Here is a 27,641-nt window from a genome sequence, read left to right on the forward strand (position 1 = left end):
CCGATAACATTACTTTTGAAAAGGTCTGTTTTCAGTTGTAGGATGTAGAATCAGTTGCTAGGGGGTAAATTTTGATAATTTTCTAAATAAATCACCGGTAATGGGGCTATCATCCATATGTAGCATATATTTGTAAATTTGGCACCTATTTTGTATATTTTGGCACAATATGAATGAAATATATATATAAAAAAAACATGCTAAAATCGTTTTTAAACATTTATGAAAACAGCATATTTTAATTGGTAATTTGACAAAAAATGGATGCCTGACCACGGATTTGGGTTATAAGATTTTTTAGTGCATATTTATGTCATAACATTGATGATGTTCAATACCAACTATGGTTGCGTTTCCAAGAAATTTACTTTTGAAAACGACTTTTTTTTTGCGGTCGAAATGAATTTTTTTTTCGGTTGCTAGGGAATAAAATCAGTTGCTAGGGGAGTTAATTTTGATAATAATATCGTAATATCTGTATGGATTGATGTCACTATTTTTCAATCTCATTTGGGTATGAAAGAAACTAGCTAGTTTGACCTTTGACATTAACTCCATCTTATCTTTTTAAAAAGATTCCAATTATGAACTAACAAAAAAGTCTTTTGTAAATAAACTAAACATATGGCATATATTGAAGAAGAAAAATCAAGTTAGGCGCTCTAAAAGTCAAAATATAATCTCACTCACGCCAGTTTTTTCCGTTTTCAGCTAATAAACCATTTGACCTTTGACCATTGACCTTGACCCCTCAACCTGGTCAAAAAAATTGACTCTATCCTTTTTTTTTGACAAAGTGTCGCCTACTGAACATTTTGATATATGGTGTCAAACTTCATCACGAAAAGTCCACGGAATTACATAGGCCACCGGACTATTTTAGCAATATCATTCGCGCTTAAACTGTGTTGTCACTGGACTCTTACTAAATAGGATTTTTGATACAGTATGTTGTGTTGTTGATCAACATCACTTCGGTAAGGATATGCTCTGTTGAGGTTTCAGTCTCGTTGAAGTCTCGTTTATCAAGAAGTTGTTTTGCTTTTCACTTGTATTAATGTGTAGCCATATAGAAAATATGAAAAGAATAGACTCCAAACATACTCCACCGCTGACAAATGGTAGTTATTAATGCTATTGTACTGAGGTAAATCAAAAACCTGGATTTGCTTTGTCTCAGCAGTCAAAGTATTTAGAATAATGATAATATTTTGTATCAGGGAGTTACCTCCCCTTACCTTCATAAATTCTTTCTTGGTATATTTCATGTTTGAGAAGATAACTGAAATAAGGATATTCCAATCCTTTTGACGTTTGACATATATTTGTCAATAAGATATTTAAAAATTAAAATTGAAATATTCTCCCATATTATACATTCAGAGTTCAGTACTATGATAAATATGTTATGAATAGTCAATTAAAAGATTTAGTACAGAGCACTTTTGACTGATTCGTGACGACGCAAATGATACAAGTCTTCGACACTTGGTGGGAGTCTGTGTTTGAATACATTGTTATACATCTCATCCCGTCTATGGTCATTAATTAGGACGCTTTATGATTCAAGAGTTCCTTCTGAGAAGTATAATGTAGGAGTGAGTTAATTGATGAATAATGTAAGTATTTATGAACCGCCCTATGGCCTCATTGCTTTAAATCTTTCAGTATTACTAAATGGCTTAACAGGACCGACGGTTGGATAATTTGAGGTAAATATACATTAGATACATAGATAGTAAATCTTCTCATCTGTGTGAAGAGTTTATATTTAAGATAATTTTAGACTGATATATATCATTAGTAATATTCGCATGATAAAATTTTCGATGTCATTAAATAAATATAGTAGAAAACAAAACATTGATGATGTAATTGTAGTGAAACATTCCATTGTTCTATACAACCTAGAAATATAATTCATTACTGTGAAACCGGCCAATTCATATATGCTTTTATCTAAACCTAAACATAATTTTGTAGTCTATAAATCAAAATTTCGATTTAGAAATATGTGTTTTTCTGTATCCAAAATCATCAAATAACAGATCCCAGTTATGGCTAGATATATTTATTATTTCTAGTGGACCAAAATGAGCAAAGATGGTCAGCCTCAGCTGCGGAAATTCAGCATATTCCCGGATAGGAAAGAAAAGTTATCCTATGACAATCCTACTATCAACGGTGACCCCGATATGGAGGGCAATGATATCAGGTATATAATGTTTATATAAAAAAGTTATTCGGAAAATTGGAAAATTGCTTCTTGGAAGAATTTGTTTTGTTCTTTGTTCGTTGAAAAAATGCTATTTTTGAAGAAGAAAAAAAGATAATTAAACAGATAAAAAATAATTATTTTCTTAGTAAGATGTGTTTATTCAAGTATTTATATCATACATTTCCAGATTACGAGACCTTGGCGGGCTATCCGAGTCTCAATTCACTCATGGCTCTTCTTATTCTCGGAAGTATTCCGTCTCTCTGAAAACATTGAAGCCATTTCGTCCATCATCAAAGTAAGTGTCATTAGTTTCTACATAGTCACATGGTATACCCCGGTATGTGATTTTTATATCAATTATACTAATACGAATGGTATCATCCAATACTTAAAACAATATAGATATTTATATTTCATAAAGGTTCTTTTTTCAGAAAAGTCAATCATGTTTTTATTCTATCAAATTATTCAAATTTTGATATAACGAAAACGATGATAACATGAACTTATTCACTGAACTCGTTTCAATTACGAAAAATTCAATATCACTTTCTGAGCAAACATCAATATATTGTTAATACCTGAACACCTGGTAGTTGCTATACATCAAGTCCTGTTGTAGTACATCTGAAATACTACTTACTTATTACAAAGTTACATTGTTCATTATACATGCAGAGTGTAAACACATTATCATTCCTGGTCATGATATAGCATACTTTGTAGTAAAACTAAATACTACACTGTCTACGACTGGCATAAACGTAGTAGCAAGAAACGGGTGGTATAATTTTGTCCTTTGTAAACTGAAATAGACGCCATATAGTTCTTACAAAATTTTCAATGTCATATACATTAAAGAGTATACGTTAACGTTAGACTTGAAGATTGCTTTGTCTTTTTATGTAATGTATATTCCCCAAATATCAATTACTCGCCATTGAATTATTTTGATAAGTCCTTTTGTTAATATACTTCGATTTCCAAAAATATTATTGACTCCCAATTAAGTGTTTATAGGTTTGAACATCAGTTTATGAAGGTAAAAGGAGGTCAGTCCCTAATCAAGTAAGATACGTATATATGTTATTGATGTATTGTTTTGTGATCACAGAGACGGAAAGGTTCCTGTAAATAAAGTCGGATTTCTATCCTACGTCACTATATCATGGATATCCTCACTGGTGTTCAAGATATACAAACACAGGGACGAGGCTCTAAAGGAGGAAGATATATGGGATATCTCGGACTGGGAGTCGTGTGACGTCAACACGGCTAGGTCAGTTACACATTCTCTTTTCTTTTGAACGTTTTATTAATACTTAAAAAGGAACGATGCGTCTTATGTGAGCGACATTATTTTGTTAGAATTTTATCGTGTTTCAGAAGAATTCAAAACGTTAAAATGCTGTGTATATCTTTTCGAGTACTGTAAAACAACTTATTTTCGTATCGAACTGATTTCGTGTTTTCATACCTAACTGCTTTTTCGAGGCGATTTGGTTTCGTGTTTTAGAACCATATACATCTTCCATTTTATGCTTGACAGTTTTGCGTGGTGATTAATTTCCGAAGTTTCTGATTACTCACGAAACTTAATCTCGTGCGAAAATCAGTTGGTTTACATTATTAGCTTGCCTTACATTTAGCAAAATAATTTTGAATTCCGACTATTTATAGAGGTCAATAAAGTGTGTTGAACTGTCCATTATCATTATGAATAACAGTGCAAGCTTTGTTGATTCCAGGTTAGAACAAATATGGGATAATGAGATAGCAAGCCACGGAGAAAAGGGCTCGTCTTTCCTCAGAGTCTGGCTTAAGTTCATACAGACGCGATTGTTTATCAAGATACTAATCGTGTGTGTGAATGCAACTCTCACCTTTTTCATGAGTGTAAGTAATCCAAGTATATCATTGTTATCATAGGTAGAACATTATTTTTCGGTATTTCTTATAACACGATCGGTATCAACATTTCATTTTCTTCACCAGATACCGCTGGCAATGATTCAACTGATTGATAATGGTATTGTCTATGAAGCGACTAGGTAACAAAAACGTGCACGGACAGTACAAAATTAAATACATTTTCTAAATAATTTGAGACGTTTCACTTATCTTGTTAGTAACTTAACGATATGCATAATATTATTTTTGCTTCTGAAACATTCTTTTAAGGCAGAGCCAATCTTAATGTAAATAGATACATTTTCAGTTGTATACGAATGATAAAATGATTAGTTATTATATAGTGTGAAACCTATAGACTGTGAATTATTTTCCTCTATGTATTTTATTAAAGGGATTCATAACGAACCTCGTGGTCAGTTACCTGGAATCAGACTCGTCTGACCTGGGCTACGCTATGGCTTTAGTAGCCGGTAATCTGGTCGGCCAGATGCTCAGAGCTATCTCCTTTGCTTTCCTGATTTTCTTCGGAGTCCAGACAGGTAGTATAGTTGAAACATTATCCGTGAAAAATGTAATATAATGTAACTAATTTAAGATAAAGAAAATAAGTTTCTGTAACAAATGTAAGATAATATAAAAAATGTAATATCATGTAACAAATAAAAGATAATATGAAAATGTACGATTGTTCTAAAATATAAGATTATATAAAAATGCAAGAATGTATAAAATGTAAGATTAAATAAAAAGTGTAAGATTTTACATAAAAATGTAAGACTTTATATAAAAATGTAAGATTTTATATAAAAATAAGATAAGATTGTATAAAAAATGTAAGATTTTCTATGAAAATATAAGATTATATTAAAACACATTTTGATCTATATGTACGTGTGTTTTAAACATAAAAATACAGTTAAAGCATGGTCAATAACGTCATAACAATGCAGTGAAAACTATATAATTTATAGTTATGAAGCTGAATTTGGTCTTCTTTATGATTTAAGTATTATGCAAGGCGTGCATTAGCTATATGACACATAATGTCTCATAGTACCATAGCACAAATAAATATGCTATACCCTGATGTCTAATTATGTTTTGGAAGGGATCCGGTTCCGAGCAGGAATGTTAGGTGTTGTCTACAAGAAAATATTGAAACTGAAGAGCGTTAAGGGCAAGACGGCATCAGAGGTAAGGGGAAAGTCGTTATAGTAAAGAGAGTTTAGGGTAAGGCAGCATCAGAGGTAAGGGAAAAGTCTTTATATTATAATGAGTTAAGGGTAAGGCAGCATCAGAGGTAAGGAAAAAGTCGTTATATGATAGAGAGTTACGGGTAAGGCAAAAAGTCGTTATATGATAGAGAGTTACGGGTAAGGCAGCGTCAGAGGTAAGGGAAAAGTCGTTATATTATAGAGAGTTACGGGTAAGGCAGCGTCAGAGGTAAATGAAAAGTCGTTATATTATAGAGAGTTAGGGGTAAGGCGGCATCAGAAGTAAAGGAAAAGTTGTTATATTATAATGAGTTAAGGGTAAGGCAGCATCAGAGGTTAGGCAAAAGTCGTTATATTATAGAGAGTTAGGGGTAAGGCAGCAATAGAGGTAAGAGAAAAGTCGTTATATTATGGAGAGTTAGGGGAAAGACAGCATCAGAAGTAAGGAAAAAATCGTTATATTATAGAGAGTTAGGGGTAAAACAGCAATAGAGGTAATAGAAAAGTCGTTATATTATGGAGAGTTAGGGGAAAGACAGTATCAGAAGTAAAGCAAAAATCATTATATTATAGAGAGTTAGGGGTAAGACAGCATCAGACGTAAGGCAAAAGACGTTATATTATAGATATTTAGGGGTAAGACGGCATCAAAGGTTAGGGAAAAATTGTTATATTATAGAGAGTTAGGGGTAAAACAGCAATAGAGTTAAGGAAAAGTCGTTATATTATGGAGAGTTAGGGGAAAGGCAGCATCAGAGGAAAGGGAAAAGTCGTTTTATTAGAAAAAAAGTCAATCTGAAACAAATTGATGTTACAACAAAGTATGATTGCAAATGGTGTATGTGAAAACATTTCGCCTGGTTGAGGTCTCTTTAAAATAGCTTACTAGCTACTAAATATATTTTAAGCAACTCACTTTTACAATATCGCGATCATGAAATAGCTTACCGTGTTTCCGTCACAACATAATTTACCAAATGAATAACCTCCTACTTTCAGAGAAGACAATGAACGAATCTGAATTTGTCTTTATTTTTTTCAATCATTGTACGATCACTCTAGCAAGACTGGTAGCCATATTCTGTAACCTGCACGCAAATATTCTGCTGTGATGTGTTGAAATTATATTACAGATTGTCACTATATTTGGTTCTGATTCCATGAGAGTATTTATCTCCTGTACATATTTTGTTACTGTTTTTTCCAGATTGTTACTATATTTGGTGCTGATTCTATGAGAGTATTTATCAACTGTATATCGTTTGTATACTTGTTGGCTTTACCTGTATACGTCATCATTGGCACGGCCTATGCCTACTACCTTATAGGCTATTGGTGCTTCATTGCTCTCGGGACCTTCCTCCTGTGTTATCAACTACAGGTTGTATCATAACATCAATTTTTTAACATTTTTGCATCATCTTCACCGGAAAATTTTAATTCTTTGATACGCATATTTGTGATTAAGTTTTACGTCATATTAAGAGTAAATATAATTTAAAAACGAGGTAGGTTTAGATATTAGAAGAAAAGCGGAGTGTCCGGAGAACAAAACTGACATAAACCTGACAATACACTGCGCCACAGGCCTAATGGTATGGAATCATAACTCAAACGTGGAAAACTAGTGGTGATATGTCGGAACATCAAACGCAGTGTTGCCCAACCCTACCCTCTCAGCTTATTTCAATTTCGAAATATTTTATTTACAAAAGAATTTATGTGTCATTAGGATTAGACATCAGCCTGTCTTAGTCTTCTTCTGATATTGGTGGTGCAAACAAACAATGATAAAGACGCAGCCCTTAATGCCCGAAGGGCACGAAGTGCGAAGCATATCTAAGGTAACACATATATGAAAATATAAGAAAAAACCTTATCTTCAATGTCCAGTCCTACACACCGACAGCTTCAGTTTACAGCCGCTATTTGTTCATACATATGTGGAGAGGAATCATGAGTAATCACCATGGATATAATGCTTTGAAGTAAGCTTATCACATAATCGATGGTGTACATGTGCGTATAGTGCATGTTTTTATTTATGTATGTATAGTTTTAAAGATTGTATTGATTATTTTTTATATTGCCCCTGTCAGCTTATTTAATTATCTGTATTGACATAAATATATATATATATACCATTTTAGAGAATGATTCGTGAGTGTTTGTGACCGTTGATTATTTTTCTTTTTTCTATCCATTTCTTTTCTTCAGGCCCAACTGACTATAGTTGTAGCAAAACTTCGACGGAAAACTTTAACATTCACAGACAAAAGAGTAAGTGAACTGGGTCCCCCAGTTCCACAAACATTCCTTAATTTAAGAAAGTTCCTTTTTTATTTTTTTTCTATATATTATTTTAGTTTACGAAATTGCTTAAAGGCTAGGAATTCATAAAGCTGGGTTGCCAAAGAAATCGCGTTTTTTTGTCATTCATTGTTATTGTCTCTTCATCCCTTTGATGGGGATACTAAATATACATGTACATTTTATTTAATTCAAAATTCTACAGCATTATGTACTACATTGAAAGATACACATATGATTTATTTGATAAAAAATATACTTTTTAATGTCATAGCCAAACTATCTTACGTCATATTCAAATGACTGTGTTATGCAGATAAGAAAGATGACAGAGGTACTGAATAGTATGAAGATGATTAAGATGTATGGATGGGAGGAGTCCTTTCAGTCCGCCATTACAGGTTTACTTGATTATATTTTACTTGATTGTTGGTGTGTGCTGTTAATGCCATACGTGTACTATTGTATTGAATGTATTTGTGTAATACCTATTCTGATATACATTAGTTTGACTTTTTCGCTTTTTTATTGCATTCCATGCATTAATTTAACTGTTTTGCATATTATGCTATCACATGCATTATTTAACTTTATGACTTTTTTCAGCAATCAGGAAAAGTGAGGTGCGTGTCCTGCTTACTGCTGCCACCATCAATTCCATCACAAACGCCATTATACCTGTCACGCCCTCTATAGCGTCTGTCGCTACCATAGCAACCTACCGAGCATTCGGAAACGAACTTACAGCAGCTACCGTAAGTTACCCAGACAAAAATGCCAATAAAGTAACATTTTGTTTTATTTTGCCTGTTTCTTCAGCAATCAATGAATTAAAAAGAAGGACCTATGGATAAATCATGATAAAAAAGTCAATAATTCTATTGAGAAAAAATCTGGTTTCATTTACCATATATTTACCAAAGTAGATATTTCAAATTTAGAAACATATACATTGTTGTAGATACCAGGTTTTAAAAAAACATTGTTCACATCTTTTCCATTTTGTTACTACTAAGGCATTTGCATTGGTATCGACGCTGGATTTCCTGCGGGTCATTGTTTCTTTCGTGCCCTTTGCTACACGGACATTTGGCGAATCCAGAATCACATTCGAACGTGTGAAGGTAGGTGTAAAAACAGTCTCATAAAGTCAAAGTGAAGTCATCACGATTATTTGCTTTTAACATTTTGAGAGCTTCTCAATGTTTCGAAAATATCAACCATGCAAAAAATCTGGTTATATGGTACTTCTACATTTTTACCATAATTTATGTAAGTATTGCTTCAAATAACCATTTTGCTTCACATCTTCAGAGACTGTTGTTAAGAGAGGAATATCAGACCCCCAGTGCCGAAGTCCAGGATAACGCCAATGCTGTTGAGATAGAAGACGCCATTTTCCAGTGGAGCTCTGTGTCAGATCTGCCGGACAACACGTCAGATAAAACGAAGAAAGGGAAAAAGGAAAAGAACAAAAGCGAAGGTAATTAATGCTATAATAATAACAATATGGATAAAGACTTAACTTGCTTATTCAACCTAAGTTGTTGAATCCAGATCCATAAAGACTTCAATTTATTCTGGCTTTGTGTTTTGTAAATGATTTATTTTAATTCTATTCTAGTGTGTCACTGACTTAAAAATGAGACGGCAATGTATTTATACTTTTAGCATCGTCTAGAAGTGCCAGCACCTCCTCTCTGTTACTGGACTGCATTACGCTGAAAGTTAAACAGGTAGGTCATTACAACAGCTGTTCCGTTCTTGACGATATTGAATTGTACATAAAATATCTCGATATATATTATAAGATTGTTACGCTAACGCTTTAAATACGTTTGGCGTTGTCGAGTTGGCATTCATCCTCTCATAATTGCCAACAGAATGCAGCTCAATGCTTGAATGGATATTTTTTTTAAATCGTTAACTACTGCGGCGTAAATTGCACTTATTGGTGAAAACGAACCAAAAAGATACACTTAATATACTTACATTTATAAAACAATTGCGATCATAATAGTTGTCACCAAATATTATTATAAGTCCATTGTTATTAATACATGCAATCACAGATGAATATTGCTATTTTTATTAAAGGGACAACTTGTCGGTATTTGCGGCTCCGTGGGCTGTGGAAAATCATCTCTAATATCTGCAATTCTTGGAAGGGTAAGATATTTTTTTAAGTTTTATAAAACGACAGTTACGTTATGGATAATGACTGTACACAAAGGATGTTACTGTGACAAAACATACTAAAAGTCATATCATAATTGGATTAGTAATGTTTTCATTATGTGTCCATCTACAATTTTTCAGTTATACGATATCAGCATCAAAAACTTTCTTTTAAACTAGAAGTCGGATTTAATTATTACTATGACAATTAATAACGGTACATAAAACGTTGGAAAATTCATAAATTCCAAACAATAAATTATTCAATACAAGGATATAATAGTTATACATTAGAAATAAATGTTCATAACATGCACTATTTATTCACCGTAAATACACGAAAAAATTAATATTATTGCACTTTTATTAAGATAAATTACAAATTAAAAAGTACTTATGTTTTATGATACAAATTGTAATAAATATTTTATTTTATCATTTGCTACGTTTGATGCCAAAATCAACATCTCTTTTCTGGTTCTTTACTTGATACCACATTGAATAATTATAACTGAAGTCGTTGTTCTCTATGTTTACACTAGATGCCACACTTGATTGGTCATTTGGCAGTGAAGGGCGATGTAGCGTATGCGGCTCAACAGGCCTGGATTTTCAATGGTACATTACGGGAAAACATTTTATTTGGCCAGACATACGACCCAGAATGGTAATCGATGCAAATATGTAGATTTTAAATGTTTGATAAATAAATTATACAACTAAATATACAAAAAAATAATGCTATAATTCTTCTTTTTCTATTTGGAAAGTTATATTAATAAAACGCATTGAATAGCCTTTAATAGTTAGTAGGAATGGCATTAAATTGATATTTTTTGTATTAATAATCCATACAAGTTATATGAAATAGACAAAAAAGGGAATATACATCCAATAAGCCAATTATCATGCAGAAATAGAATAACTGATCAAAATTGAAATAACTTCTAACACATAGAATGATGCATTAAATTGATATTTTTTCATGATTTTTCAAAAAATCATTTGAAATACTGAAATTTATTAATTATGGACCAGGTACAAACACGTGATCTATGCCTGTGGACTTGAACCCGACCTAGATATGTTACCTAACAGGGACGCAACAGAGGTATGGCTTTTCTGCGGCAACATTGGAAGTTAGATAGTCATTGAAAATTCATTTTTTATAAAAAGAAATAAAATCTCATTTTACGACATTTTATTTTAATTAATTTACATATCACCTTTTTTAAAATTCTTCATTTTAAATTTAAATTTGTATGTCATTAGTATCAGTCATTATAAAGTCATTAAGGTGATACTATGAATTCAGTATTGGGCTAACCTGTTAAAGAAGACATTTACGCTAAATTTTATAGCGGTAATATAAGTAAGTTTACCAAATTATGAATAATTCAAAATATAAAATCGATTTTCAGATTGGAGAAAAGGGAATTAATATCAGCGGAGGACAGAAGCAGAGGTTAAGTCTTGCACGTGCGGTCTACAGTAAAAGCGACATTTATCTCCTTGACGACCCACTGTCCGCTGTTGATGTCCACGTGGGCCGACATCTATTTCATAAATGCATCAAGAAGACCCTGAAAGGAAAGACCGTCATATTAGTTACCCATCAATTGCAGGTAAACATGTTTTATATTCTAACTGAAAATATGTTGATGTAATTATCTATATAATCTAAGCTACTATTTTTCCGCGAACACCCGTGAACTTTGAAGTATGAACGATATAACATTGTCCAGCGTTTATCTAAAATTGTGATCCACAGACCTGCTAGAATACTTGATAATAAAACCAGGTAATCGGGACCATAACGTATATTCTCGTTGTCGAAGTAGCAAAACAGAATAGACAAAATACATCTGACACCAGGATCAGGAAACCAGCTTACCTATTTTAGACTTTAGGTTTTGCTTTCGTTTAACCAATCAAAAATCAAAATTGACGTACCTTTTTGTAACATCATCTATGATTGGTTGAGTCTTACGACTTTTTCGTAAGTTTGGAGACTATTTCTTTTCTCATTGTCCTTATTGCGTTCTATAGTTTTCTAACGTATGAATGTTATTGAAGACAAATTAGTTTTACAATTCACAATATGTGCAAGACTCAAAGTGTTTTAAGACTTTTGAATCAATAAAGCACTACTCTTCATGGCATTATAAGACCGGTTTAAATTATTTTTCAACCAGCATTCGATTTCTATATTGTTAATGGAAGAAGCTACCTTAAAAAGTAGTCAGCTACAAGCAGAACAAAAATATAAAAATGATAAATCATCTGATATAACAAGATTAAAACATAAAACATATTTACTCGCCATTCTGTCGACGGTATACTTTAGTACACAAAATAATAACAATGTTGCATAAGAAACAACTATTGAACCATTAGCCAGTCAACTTAAAACAATTTTTTGTATTTTAGTTAATTTATTTATATAGATTATTAATTGACAATTATTAATTCTTAATATATTTGACATTATGTTTGTTGATATTAATTGACAATACTATTTAAATATTAGATTAGATCTATTGCAGTTATTTAAATGTCAATTATATTTGATAAATATATATTTGTTTTTGACATGTTATTTATATTTATTGGCAGTACCTGAAGCACTGTGACGAGATTGTGGTAATGGAGGAAGGCCGTATAGCCGAGCATGGATCACACGAGACTCTGCTGGAGGCTGGTGGTTACTACAGCTCCATGATGGGGCAGTTCCATGCTACAAGTGCATTCACGGCCGCTACAGGTAGGAGATTAAAAAAAATTCTGTATTTGCATAATGTTTCAAGAATTATTACAATGTAATATGTCTTATTGCGGATAGGTGAAGATTGTTACGTCATGTTATTATGAGTGTAACGTCATATTTTATTTTGGAAGAAAGACGTCATTTTGGTTCCAAGCTAATGACGTCACATTCAATAAAGGGAAAATGTTAAATGCAAAAACGGAATAACTCAAAAAGATCAAATAATGATATTCAAATTTTGGCTTTAGTCTAAAAAGTACACTTTATATATAATGCAATATAGTTATAATTATATCGTGTTTTTTGTTACCAGGAAATGAAGAATCGTTGCCAAATAGAAGCGAGGAAGACCAGGGTTCTGACCAACGTGGTGAATCTAAAGTTGATTCAGGGAAAAGTGTAGAAGACAGCTCATCTTCTAAGGAAAGCAAAGGTGGTGTCTGTTGTTACAATATAGCGTATGGTTTATCTTTATCCAAATGCAGTAAGAAAACTAAAATACAAAATAGATCACCATTATATACCCTATTACATCTTATTATAATTTAACAATTAGAACTACTCCGAATCAAACTAGATTCGCATACTTTTATATTTAAAATTGATTTTAAGAGGTTGCCTTTTTTGCTGTATGAAGCGCATACAATCATTGAAGATATTTGAATAGAACAATAGAGTGTTTTTCCAGTGTTCCCTGGCCATAGCATTGTCATGGACTTGTTGGAATACATTAATACTCTGACGTAATCTGATGATGTAAATATCAATGTTATTCATTAGTGTAAATAGGTGTTGACGCAGATCCTTGATTGTTTTCTGTAGGGAAGCTGACTGAGAAAGAGAGTGCTGGGGTAGGTATGGTGACGTTTGGGACGTACAAGTCGTACATTAATGCTGCTGGAGGGTTCACGGTAGCTGTCGCAATCTTACTGCTGTACGTTCTCTCTATGGGAACTGTAGTGTTCGGCGATTGGTGGCTCAGTATCTGGTTAGGACAAACGGTAAACTAATATGTTATATATCAGCATGTATAATTACCTTAATAATATATCAAACATTTCTTTAGGACTTATCTCAGACGATAAGCATGTTTACATGATGAGTTCGTTTGTTGGCGTTAAAATGTAATATTTAAGTGAAGGAAAGCCGGTGACCCCGGAGAAAACACCAACTAGTGATCAGCACTGTAAACCAACTATTTTCGTTGCGATTTCACCTTGTGTCTTCAGGCGTAGCTACTTTTGCGCGGTGAATTGTTTTCGCGATTTAGAATCAAAATGTTCTTCTGTACCTCTGCTTGACACTTTTTGCTGAGATTTTATTTAACACTAACTCTAACATTTATTATGAGTGCATCAAACATTTTCTGCTATTTCAGACATCCTCCTCTGTAGATATTCCTATACGAAACATGAGTGTTAACAACTCTCAGTTCGTTACAACAAATCCTCCGTCACCGTCCAGTGTGGTTCCCACGGAGAACGAGGAGGCGGGGATACTAGACTTTTACCTCTCCGTATACCTGGCATCCATGCTGGCTATTATGGTGTTCACGTCGCTGAAAGGAATCATAGCTGCCACGGTAACATATCGGATATACTTAAAACATCAACGTTCGTACTGACATGGTTTATGTTCGTTCGATAATTATTTCTAATAAGACTTACTGTAAGAATAGTCCGAATGGAATTTAGTGTGCATAATATATATGTAAAAAAAACCAATGATATTTTTCCATGAGTCACTCAATCTAAACACACATAGTCATATTTATTGAAATCGATCCAACTTGAGTTTTTTTGAACGAAATAGGCATTTTCTGTGAGATGTCGAAACAATTAAACATGTACGTACCACAGTCTCACATGTAAGTGATAGTAAAAATAAAATTACAGGAACAAAAACCAAAGCTTAATAAGATTTGATAGCAATACAATATGTCACTGCTTTGTTTATTGTAGGTAATGGTAAAGGCGTCTGGAAGATTACACAATCGAGCTCTCGATAAAGTCATGAAAGCTCCTATGGCGTTTTTTGATGCGAACCCTCCGGGCCGTATTCTCAACCGGTTCTCCCGAGATATGGACGAAGGTAAGTCCTCGGTTTGTTCCGCCTAAATATAACTCACAGCAAAACGGATCTATAAAGCTTTAACTTAATATATGAAATCAAACATGCATTGCATATCTTAATGGTACACACCGTATACAGTTTTGAAACATTTAATGCATCCACTTAAAGAAATAGAATCCAGGAAGCACCATTTGATATCATAAATGTTCCTTCTTGTTTACATGAATGAAACAAAATAAAATAACTCTGAAAGTATAGCACTGAAACGAAGGACAGTAACTTTAATACACAGGAGTGAAACAAAAGGAAGTCACTCTGCTAACTCTGAAATATAGGATTGAAACGAAGGGAAGTTACTCTGATGTTCAGGAATGAAACAAAGGGAAGTAACTCTAAAATACAGAAGTGATACAAAGATGATTTTAAAATAAAATAAATAAGATGATTATCTTATCAGATATCCCTCTGGTTATTTTTCAGGTGACGTGTTTCTACCCAATCTGCTGGACATGTTGCTTCAGACTTCGTTATTGATTTTAATGTCACTAGTTACCTCTGCTATCAATCTCCCCTGGATTGCGATAGCGTTTCTACCTGTCGCGCTAGTGTATTACGGCTTTAGGCGGGTTTCCGCTGAAGCATCTAGACAACTTAAACGATTTGAAAACGTTGCGCGCTCACCACTTCTTAATCACGTGACCACTTCCGGAACAGGCATTTCTACCATTGTCGCATTCAACCAACAGAAGCAGTTCATCGTCAAGTAATGTTATTTTATATATCGGAATACAATGTACTGTAAACCAACGTTCTTTCGCGTGCGATTTCCTTTCGCGAATTTCGCGTTCCAAATAAACTCGTGAAAGTTTATCTCCGCAAACTAACATCTACATGATTGATACAGATAGGAATTTGCAGTGATTTTCAATATCTGTAAATCTTGATCTTCGGAAATTTGTTTTGAATTCAAAATCGCGAAATTAAGTAGCCGCGAAAGAGAGTTGGTTTACAGTACGTGGTTCCATATATATTTTCCATAGAGACCATTTACTATCAACTGTGTATATCTAATATCAGAATTAACTGTCAAAATTATCAATTTCACCATGATAAATTTTATAGATCATCTAGTCTGTCTTTTATAGCTGTATGAAGTTTACAGATGTGACGTCGACGGGACTAATGTTGTTTGAAGGGAGCATGCGCTGGATTGAGTTGAGGCTTGATGTCACTTCTTCTCTTATGATAGTTGCAACTACGCTGACCATGATCCTTACTAAAGGAACAATAGCTCCCGCCCTGGCTGCCCTTTCACTCTCATTGACCATCAGGGTGAGTTTAGGACACGTATTAAAGATCCATTCGTCTTTCTGACCTTCTTCCATATCAGGCTTAAAGATATATTATCGTTCCAATCCTTGAAATAAACTTTATCCATTCGTCTTATAAAGCGTTTACAGCAATACATCATGCATTACACCTTTAACAGATTGAAGAGGATTCGGTGCACTTATAATAAATCCGCCCCAGTAATGAAAACACATTATTTGGTTGTCTAATACATAACGCTATCTTTAAGGATCTCCTTTGGTGAGGTTTCAGTCTCGCTCAAGTCTCGTTTCAAAATTAATCAAAGAGCTTTTGTGATTTTCAAAAACAATTTGTCTCAATTTGTAACAAGTTGCCATAAGATATCTGTGTCAACAAATAGAACTTTTTATTGCTCGTAGAATTATTTTTATACAAATTTTAAGAAATTGCAAAATTTGGTGGCAATTTTGAAAAGTTGCATTTCTTACACTTTGTAAAGAAAATTTCTCTCCACATATTAGATACCATAACATTAAATTTGAAGAATATAATTTATTTGTTAATACACTGTACAAATCTTTTTATTTTTAGGTAGTTTCTGTGATGCAATTTATAGTCAGGATCATGAATGAAACCGAGGCAAGATTTACATCCATTGAACGAATTCACGAATACGAATCTGTAAGTATTGTGTCTAGATTTCGTATTTTTATTTATCACAACTTAGAAGTTCACGTGACCCATATCATACCGCAAGTCGGAAAATGCATATCGCGTATCAGACCGCCGGTCGAAAAATGCATATCAAGATTTTCGGAGCTCTTCGTGATTGTTTCTCTTCGAGACCATGAATCATTCGGAACACCTGAACTGATTGATGACGTCATTACATGATTTTGACGTCAAACTAACGTAGCCTAAATTGGACGTCAGATGCTTGCTAGATTGGAATTTAGAGACGCGTTCCTACAGCATTATCATGGAAAGTGAAGGTGAACGTGTATTAAACTCACTAGCAGAGAAAATAAGGGACTTAAACTATCTTATATACAAACGAAACATGGAAAAGAAGCTGTAAATAAAACATTTGACAAGACGGAGAAAGAGACACACACTTCTGTTGACGCATTAAAGTTTTCTTACTAATCAACTTATCACTTTGTGCAAAAGATGAGAAATCCAAATACGGAGAGGAAAACCTATCTCTTAGTGGTCAATTAATGAAAACCATATAAAACATGGCAAAATCCATATCACATGTCATAACAGCCCGAGGACCCAATATCAGACCGAGGGCTTTAGCATATATTCTCTATGTAAAGGCTGGTTACATAGATTATCTATGTAAAGGCTGTTTAAGTTTGATTAAGTAATATTTTAACTATATCACATCAATATATCATACTGTGAATTTTCATAATTTTTCACATTTTTTTCTTTTCGAAATAGGTTTATAATTTCTAATTTATGAAAGGTTTTCCCTTTCTATATGTCTTGTACATTTGGAATATTTATTTCTCAAAATGTCCTTCAAAGAATGATTTTATGTGTCTTTCTATATTTATTATCATTATTATTATTTAATTACACAAACAATCCAAATTTCTATGCAGTATCACTGTAACAATAAGTACATGGGTTATGTGAGAATGTTAAATATATATCTGTATAAAAGAGACAGGGAGTGGTGCAAGTTAGGTTAATATGGTGTTCCTTGTGCGTAAATGTGTTGTTGTTGTTGGGGTTTTTTCCTCTAATATTTGAATGAAATGGAATGAAAGTCTCCCTTCTGATTATTTTATGTAAGAGTTTTCTCCCTTGATATATTTATAAACAGTTGTAGAAATTAATTCAAAGTAACTTCATTGTATATAATTTTTTGAGTGGATGCGACGAATGATTGAAATGTATGCAAGTGCAAATTCCTAATACATCTGTAATTAGGTAAGAGAGAAGAGTGAGGTAAATTTGATCTAAACGATAACAAATATGGAAATTGAATGAGAGCCCTAAATATGCGAATAGGAAATGTATTGTTATTTACATGTATTACTGAATAAAAAAAATGAAAAATAAATATTTATATTCTAACTAATTTACTTTTTTCATCATCTTTAGTGTGGTTTGTGATATCAAGATATACTGTAAATCGTTTGATTTCGCGACTTATGACGACTGGATTATCATGACATCATTCAGATTTTACTTTTAGCCATTATCGTAATTTATTTATGTTTCCTTTTGAATTTGCAATATGTAATACAAAAAAGTAATTTACAGTTTCTTATCCTTACACATACTCAAGAGTCTATTATTTATTATTGTGAACGCATTTAGATTTAAAACATGTATGTAACATTAATAAATGAAGTTAAGTTTGCCGAAATAAGACCAAGCTAGATGATTAAAATATTATTAATTTACAGTCAAATTATTTGAGAAATGAATAAGCGGGAGGTTTCTCATCATGATGCTTATTATATTTTATAAGAAACTAGACACAGAAGTGGACACCAGCTCAGTGGTACCGGACGAGAGTTGGCCGAGAGAGGGACGTTTGATCTTCTCTAATGTATTGATGCGTTATAGGAATGATATGGACCCCGTGTTAAGGAACATACACTTCGATATCCAGCCGAAACAGAAGGTCGGCATTGTCGGCAGGACGGGCGCCGGTATGTTACTATGAAACAATATTCATCCAGAGTTCCTCATTTCTCTGGTAATCCACAATTACAATAATAAGTCATATAACTGATACGTTCATGACGACACAATGTGACGACGATCAGGGGATTAAATCATCCATTTTTTATCAGTAATCACCCATCTTTTCAGACAGGAGGGACAATTCTAAGTGGGTTTACTACCAGGCATAGCTGATTTATTTCTCATAAAGGCACAGTCAAAGAAAGAAGCAGCAATGCTCTTTATCTGATGTTTAGATTTAACACATACACTGAATACATTTTACTGCATTCGCTGTTGGCTAATCCCTTTCGCTGTGTGTCATGCTATGTTTCTGAGTAGTGTTCTATCAGGGTTGTTTGACACCCACGTACGTAATGCGGTTGAGGTTGGTGTAGTGTTTTTCCTCTGGATTTTACAGTTGGTTTTACCTCACTACTTACCCCGATACGTCATTTAATTTTATTGACTGTTAAAAGGTTTTAAAACAAACACACACGATTACATGTATAGTGGTTTATTTCTGCCTTCGACTTGTTCAATCGAGTTATATCATGACTAGTTGAGATATTTCTGTCGTCAAAATGTGTTATAACACGATGTGTCGACATATTTAGGAAGATTGAGTTATGTTATAATGGCTGGCTATCATGGCCCTCGTCATCATCAGCTAGTTAAGTCGACATTTCAAGTCGATTTTCCGACGTATTTTCTTAACATGTCGCGATATAAGTGAAAGGCTCGACATAAGTATCTTGGCAATGTCGAGTTACCATAATGCGACCTAGAATAACTCGATGTCAGAAATGTTCCCCATAATATACTACATATAATACTTATACTTGTGTCATATTAATTGCGTTAAACGTATTTAAGAGTTATGTTTTAGGTACTTCTGGTTACTTCTGGTACTTTTGGGTTATTCTGTAGCGAGTTTCGTTTCTTTATTTGATATTTTTAGGATTTGTTGTATTGTTTTATACTTATTATTTATCCTGTAAATACAAAACAATCTTTTCAAGATTATTCAAGGATTAACTTGAGTGTACTCAAAATATACCGCGAAGCAATTTATGTATACTCAGAGTTTTGTATTGATATCTACATAACATAAAAAATATATCAAAATTAATCCTTATAGTTCAATTTACTAAACATTATCTCTTCAAAATTACAGATTAATTTTGGGACTAATCAATGAACTGATTAAACAATCAGGAACGACGTTACAAACAGTGATGTTTTTTTTCTTATATGGACTTATAATAAAAAACGTAATTTTTAATCCAATGAAAATGCTAGTTACAAGCAAAATTAAATTATATATGAATTCAATGCTAAATGTTACTACGGCTTCGATGTGACGTACTGTTGTGTAACACAAGCAGATTGTTTTTAACATAATAAGTATTTGAAAGATGCATAATTTTCCAGGCAAGTCTTCCTTGGCCGCGGCATTGTTTCGCCTCAGTGACCTCTCGGAGGGCCATATCTATATAGATGGCGTTGACATCGCTCACATCCCGCGTAAAACTCTTCGTTCTCGTCTGTCTACCATACCCCAGGACCCCGTGCTCTTTACTGGTACACTCAGGTATGGCGCATGTGTATAAACCTAGTGGTTATTTTGACTTCTTACTAATATATGAATACAAATATTTCAAATGTGTTTTTTATTTTGCTAAATTCGCGGATATACGAAATGAAATAATTTTTCAATCTCCGAATTCTAACTATGGAGATGTATAAATAACATGTTGACACGAACAGTGAAAAGATTTTATATTTCAAATGGCATTCCGCATGTTAGGTAATAATCCTATTTTATACTCTTTATGTAATTTTTTTCCGTTCCCATACTAATCTGAATTTCCGATTTGCCGATTCTTTTCTTATACCTTCCCGATAAATCAAGGGAATCTACATTAAAACGTATTTTGTCATGTAGTCTGAAAAAAAACAATTTTAGGCATTGATGCCATTTCATCGGGATATGACAAACACTGGTAGGGGACATTTGTTGGATTCCGCTATGCGGATTTACACTGTTTACAGTTTATTTGCACAAATTGTTTTAATACATCTATGAAGTTGAGAAAAAAATGATGTCATTTTTTGAAATGAGTGTGTTCTGCCTGCTATGACCATGTGTGTTGTGCTCCTTCTGTCATCTGACGGTTTGTCAATCAATTCAGGTATAATTTGGATCCATTTTCTAAGTACACAGACGATGTGATATGGAAAGCACTGGAACAAGTCCATATGAAGGAAAAGGTATTGTTTCTTTCGGAATAGTTTTTTTTATCATTTTTTTATTCAATACACATATAAATAACTTTATGTTCCTTTCACAGACTAAATAGATTTAGTTTATCTATACATTCTATACGTGTTCATTGTCTATGTTTTTGTGTACGTCCGTGACCGTCCTTAACATGTAATTTTATTTGTTCTTCTTGTGTCTTGACAATAGGCAAATCGCCTCGAAAATTCGAGAATCTTTTGTCTACACTGTTAGAATTACTTCTTTGCCATATATTTACTACTTTAAGTAATTCGTATCCTACAGACATATGTCTATAGACGTATCAACATAACTTTTTTTAAGTTATCGCCTTTGTAAAGCGATAGTGGCGCCGGGAGTAAAGCAACTTCCGGTTTACATGGACAGACCATTGCACGGTAGTTGATGTCAGCTGATCTTTCGCGTAAAACACTTAAATTACAAAATTTTAGAGGAACATGTATATTACGTTTGGATCTTGAACTGCTGGTTAAACCATGTGAAAGAAAATAGTTAACTGTCACGTCATATTCACTACAAAAACTACCGACTCAAAGTCATCGGTAACGTGATAATGGCGGTATTACACTGTAACATGTGTAACATTCGCGTAGATACATTACTGTTGATGGTGATTTGACAGCTGTATTAGATGTACAAATGTAACGTCTACATATCCTGTTTGTTTGTAAGCATCTGTGATTTCATTCTAACACTTAAAAGTAGCCGTTTTCAGTGAAATAGATCAATAAATATTGTGTCTTCGACCATAACACACGAAGGAGTTTGACGTCTCACGATTTGTATACATCCTACAGTATCGACATAAAAATACCCCTCTATGCTATAAAATACCATGCTTATGCTAATTATTATTAACAAAACTTATGTGTTTGAACTGAATAGAGTATTTAATGTCACCGTTACAACATTTTGTTAATCTGTGTTATGTTCTTTGTATGTACGTGTGTATGTAAACATTTCCCACTATCATAACCATATTGGAACAGACTACAAATATGAACCTGTAGACTAATTTTGTCTTCTAATAAACCATCTGAAAACATGCTTGATGTAAATATTTAATCTTGAATCTATATTCCTATAGAGTATTTAATGAAATGAATGTTGTTACTACATGTATGTACATCATAACATGTACAAATGTAGATGTATACAACATTCAAAAGAGTATGTTTTTTGTTTTTACAACAATAACATGTACATACAGGTATCAATTTAGCTATGATTTAAAACCGTTTATGGGTAGTTCCCATCAAGGATTGAATTTCCTTCCAAACTTTAAAAAGATACCATTTGAAGCAAAACTGAACACTTTTTGGGACAAAATTCCACCTTTGTCTTATTTTTCATCACATTTTAAGACTTTGGTTGTAAATGTCTTCATGCTTATTATACATCTACAACATATACCTATGATGATGAAGCTTAAAAATCTGTTTACTGAATCTTGCAATGACATTCTAGGTGTTATAATACTTCAAAATGATTTTTCTACCAAAATGAGAATGGTCAAATATCCGATAATGCCGCTATTATAAACTTCTTGCAATTTCGAAAAGGACCATAGTTTTCCCCAAAACCTAGGTTTGATCTCTGGTATATATAATATATAATGCATATTTGGTTATTACAATGTAAATGTATGTTCACTTCTAAGACTTTGGTTTATACTAGTCCTAAGACAATGTCACAGCCATCTGAGAGCAATAAAATCTTCAAACCAAGGACTTGGACACTTACAAACTAACCTGAAAAATAACTAACCATTTCTGGAAGCAATGGGAGGGAAAATGTCACTGATTAGAAAAAAAAGATCATAGGTTATGTCTGAAAGTGGACATAAAAGAATCATTTTCTCATAAATGTCTATGTATTTTCCATCTGTATTCCAAATCAAATAACAAACAATTATGTCTTCAAATTCTCATGCAGTCATCATTACCAGTATTTATGATGTTCGTTACATAATACACATAGTATATATATATATATTTTTTTTTGCAGTTTTCCTATGTGTCACTGTCATGGCCATATCCCTTATTAAAGAGACAATGCAATGAGGCTAGATACACACGATTTCTGTCAGCTTGAAAAAAATAATTGGAAATATCAAGATTTGAAGATAGTTTTCTTTTGGTTTGGGCAGTTTGCTAGCTTCTGTAATTTCACAAAAAAATTACAAAAAAAAAAGTCTCCTTAGATGCATATCAATCACTAAAGAACTTTGATTAACCTGAACCTGAGTGTATTGTATTTATATCCAATAAATAAAAAATATATACAATACATGTGTAGATAAGCCAGGTTTTCTTTCAAGTTTTTGATATACAAATGTTTATGATCTCCGATTCTGTGTTTCTGAAATTTGAAGGTACCATTCTGGCTAAAATGTTATTAATGTATAGATGGATTTCTAGCATAGTTACAATGTACTATGTTCTAAAAAAAAAATAAAATAAAAACTTTATTATATGCATTTTCACATCAATAGCTGCAGTATAATGCATCATCAAAGTATATTTATATCACAGTATGGTTTGATATATATGCATTTATTATTTGTATATAGTTATCATCAAATTATAAATAAATAATAGTTTGCTTAATTGCTGACATTCTACTCTAATATATAACCACATAAAATGAAAGAGATAATGTTTTAACTTCTTTAATTCCCTTCATGAAGGCAGTGGAATACAATTCACATAAACAAACACACATAAGTACAAACATGTACATTCTTTCAGCTTCCTCTTCATTTAGACAGCAACACCTACCACTGATTATGTTTTGTTGTCATCAGCTTATCAACTTTTTATGATTTACATGTAGGTCAATTCAAATTGGTTTTATTTGAAACAATGTGCACATACAGGATTGATACATGTATATCTAAATAAATCAACAAAGTGCTATGAAGTATATGTAAAGAGTGCATGTGCATTTCATTTTGAATATAAATAATAATAAATTATACATTTATCTACCTAAAGGGATCATGATGTGGCATTACATATTTCTGATTGGAATGAAAAGACTATCATCATTAAGTTGACATTTACCAAGTCTTTCAGAAGAAAGCAAACCTTTCAAAGTACAAGTCAAATAATCCATTTAAGATTTGTTTTTACATAAACAATTGATTCAAACTATTCCAAGTAGCAGAAACATTGACGAATCAGTGATGGTAAGCTTTAACAGTTTTGTTTCCAGAGTCTAGGGTGCAGAAAAGAAATCTATATATATATATATATATGTATTCATAAGTGTCATCCTTTTTAGACTTTTGGATCGAAGGGTGCTGTTTATAATGAAAAAAAAATCCTTAATCTACAGTAACAGCACCCATACAGTATTCATTTGTTTGAATGATGACACATACAAGATATGGACAACTTGTATTAGGTTTTGAGTAAATATAATTCCAAATGACATGAAAGAGTCCTATATTATAAAAGTCATTAATTGCCTATAATCCATGAAAGGTACATTTACATGTCCATTTCCAAAGTGCGTTATAAGTTGTCAGCTACTAATTTGGATCGAATTATGGTAATCCCTTACCCATTCAATTTCGTACCCAAACAAACTCGTACTCACATTTGGCAAACTCGCACCCAATCATGGCTAACCCGTACTCATGGAATTTGGCGAACTCGTACCCATCATATAGTTCATGTTGTTATTTGTGATTGATATATATAAGACTATATATATTCGTGTTCGATCAGGCACTACAAATAAGTGATAACAGCTCGTATATATACATGTTTAAAATAAATGAATACAACATACCAAAAATATATGTTTACTCCTTGGTTTATTTGACTTCCTCCTTTAATAAAAAATGACATTCATTGGATTTTTGTTTACAAGAGTGTCAAACAAAATGGAAATCAGCTTTTATAATTATTGCATGTGGAGCATTTGCCGTGTAAAGTCACAACGGGCTCGGAATATATGTTTTAGAATTATATTTAACTTTTACAAATTTATCACAGATGTTAAACCGTGTAAAATATATCAACTTGAAGTCCATGTGTATGTAAATGTAACAAGCTGATTAATTGTATTGTATTGTATTTGTGATCATGCACTTATGAATTACTTTTAAATGTAACCATCAACTTGCACTACATGTATAACAAAAACCAGTGACCATTGCACTGATCAATAGACCAAAACAGTTTGCAGAGGGTCATCATAATTTTCAAGTTGCTACTTTTTTAACGTTGATTTTTACAGTGATCAGTGGATATATTACCACATGTTAATTTCACCATGCGTTAATACAGTCCGAGAAAGATGGAAGACGTAAGATAGGACTCATGAAGTTGAATAGACCCTCCACTAAAACTTTTAATATCGGCCACGCCCATTTAAAAATGAACGAAAAAGTGGGGAAACTATCCAATATTTACGTGTCACAAATCGGGAAAAATCGTTTCAAAGTTACTCAAAAATGCAGGTAGCTGTAAGCTGTTTCTATATTGCGTAATGTAAACCGGAAGTGTCTTTACTCCGATCAAGGGGAGGATAACTCTAAAATTTCAAGATGGCGGATTGATGTTGATACGTCTATAAGGATCCAGTGTTATATGGAAAATAACTGTTGATATTACTTCATTGACTCATATAATATATATAAATATATATACAAAGTTTGTAATTTCTATGAGTTGCTGATATCAGTAATGAATATCTGAACGATTTTCTGGATGTATTGGTTTCAACTCATATGGCATGGTTTTGGTTTTATAATTTTATTAATCATTATTAAATACATAGTCTCCTTGACGTGATGTCTTGGTAACCATTTCCACACTTTCTTAACCTTCATGCAAATGTTGTGATATTTAAAAAAACTATTAGGAACGATTGACAAGTTCGTAGCATGTGATTAATAGGTTATGATGAAATTTCAACCTTGTCTTTCCAGATAAGGCAATTTGGTGAGCAGCTTGACTTTCAGGTAGAAGAGAATGGGGATAATTTTTCTGTTGGGGAACGGCAGCTTCTATGTCTTGCTCGCGCCATACTTCGTCAAAATAAGGTAACGCACTCTCCATCTGTCAACGGTAATATATTATAATATTTATCTGATTTTCAATTGCACTAATAAAAAAATAAATCTATATTCATACATTTATCCATATTGTTTACACAACAATACATTTTCTCCAGTACATTTATAGCTGAGCCTCATCGTATGAAACAATGATATTTTATCAACATTGTTCATTTTTTATTGGACGTGTTATGAGATATTTGAGATTGACAATTAATTCTAATAAATATATCAAAGTTCGAAGTCCTTATCCTTTGAATTCATGTCCAGACTACATATATCTCATTTTTCTGTTGACAGCTCCTTGTACTTGACGAAGCCACAGCGTCAATAGACACGTCCACAGACGCTATGATCCAGGAGACGATCAGGGAGAGTTTCTCCGACTGTACCGTCCTGACGATCGCCCATAGACTCAACACCGTACTACATTGTGACACCATATTAATCATGGAAGCCGGCGAGGTAATTTTACCTGTATCACCTACTGACCTACTATGGGTTATAATGATATAAAGCTAATTCTGGCAGAACATACATTTGTAGTGTATATACTATGTCCATGTACCATGACACATTATGGCATCAAAGAAACCTACAAAAATGGGCAGTGAGTAAAAGCGGTTTTGCTTTTCCGTAAATCTGTCAAATGTCCAAACTTGTTATTTAATCATTAACTTGTTGAATTTTAAATAGTACATCCCTAATACACTTATAATGCATGGTCGATGTGTATCTTTGTCATTACAGTTGTTGTAGTAACTATTCTTAACATGCATAAAATATGCAAATTTGGATTTTTTACCAACATTATTCATTTTGTTATCTAAAATTCGAAGAGCGTATCCTAGAACAAACTTGTCATTTCTCCTAAAAATTACCAGTGCCTAAAGAGTCTCATAAAATGTTAAGCTTCTTTACGATTTTGCCTCATTGTGTCTTAGACAAAAACGATGAAACATAGGCCAATTAGACCAAATTTTAAAATTCGTTTTATGTGTATTTCAGATGGTTACCATGGCTCCTAAAGCTGCAAAATCAGAAAACCTCCATTTGAATTTGATTTACTTATCTTTCAAATAAAAAGCCTCAATTTTTCAATACTTACACCTTCTACAGTTTGATTGATTTGGGGACCAAAAAGGACCCAAATTACACACAGTCCTTTCAGAGAAACAGAAACGTCACTATATATTCCGAAATAGCATCCACGCTTAAAGTCTTCAATTGTAATATCTATATCTACCCATGTGATTTTTTTCCAGATTTTGGAGACCGGGCATCCACAGAACTTACTATCTAATCCTAACTCTGTATTCAACAGAATGATCAGAGCTCAAACCGTTAAGTCACCATCTCCATAGCGACAGTTCATAGTTACGTATAACATTATCTGTATGTCAGTCGATTCATTATAATTACTATTGCCAATTAAATAATATAATTACAAAAATGCTAATGTTTTATGTTTGTTGTATAACCTGGCCATGTATCGATCTTTTCTAGCTGTAATTATGTATTTGTATATTACAGATTTATCTGTCTTTGCGGGTATGTATTGATTGTTACGTCTTGTATTTGTGAGCGTA

At 32.9% G+C, this 27,641-nt stretch overlaps 1 protein-coding gene across 3 annotated transcripts; it reads left to right on the forward strand.

Annotated features, from left to right (window-relative positions):
* Positions 1-1,499: 1,499 nt before the first annotated feature.
* Positions 1,500-27,507, forward strand: LOC138327517 (ATP-binding cassette sub-family C member 5-like). Of its 3 annotated transcripts, none has more exons than XM_069273675.1 (32): positions 1,500-1,619; positions 2,085-2,215; positions 2,406-2,516; positions 3,336-3,500; positions 3,970-4,117; positions 4,527-4,674; positions 5,244-5,329; positions 6,557-6,730; positions 7,567-7,629; positions 7,976-8,060; positions 8,266-8,414; positions 8,676-8,783; positions 8,974-9,142; positions 9,331-9,395; positions 9,757-9,828; positions 10,380-10,504; positions 10,876-10,948; positions 11,259-11,462; positions 12,454-12,601; positions 12,918-13,037; positions 13,427-13,605; positions 13,983-14,186; positions 14,566-14,695; positions 15,158-15,440; positions 15,823-16,009; positions 16,580-16,669; positions 18,480-18,663; positions 20,111-20,270; positions 20,872-20,950; positions 25,924-26,037; positions 26,353-26,517; positions 27,318-27,507. In XM_069273675.1, exons 1-32 carry the CDS (start codon positions 1,611-1,613, stop codon positions 27,414-27,416), a joined length of 4,227 nt encoding a protein of 1,408 aa, XP_069129776.1. In that variant the 5' UTR covers positions 1,500-1,610; the 3' UTR covers positions 27,417-27,507. The 3 variants fall into 3 exon arrangements, with proteins under 3 accessions (XP_069129776.1, XP_069129778.1, XP_069129777.1); XM_069273676.1 differs by having other exon boundaries at positions 1,565-1,712; XM_069273677.1 differs by lacking the exon at positions 6,557-6,730.
* The last annotated feature ends 134 nt before the right edge of the window (positions 27,508-27,641 follow it).

Source organism: Argopecten irradians, chromosome 7 (assembly GCF_041381155.1).
Source record: "Argopecten irradians isolate NY chromosome 7, Ai_NY, whole genome shotgun sequence".
NCBI lineage: Eukaryota > Metazoa > Mollusca > Bivalvia > Pectinida > Pectinidae > Argopecten > Argopecten irradians.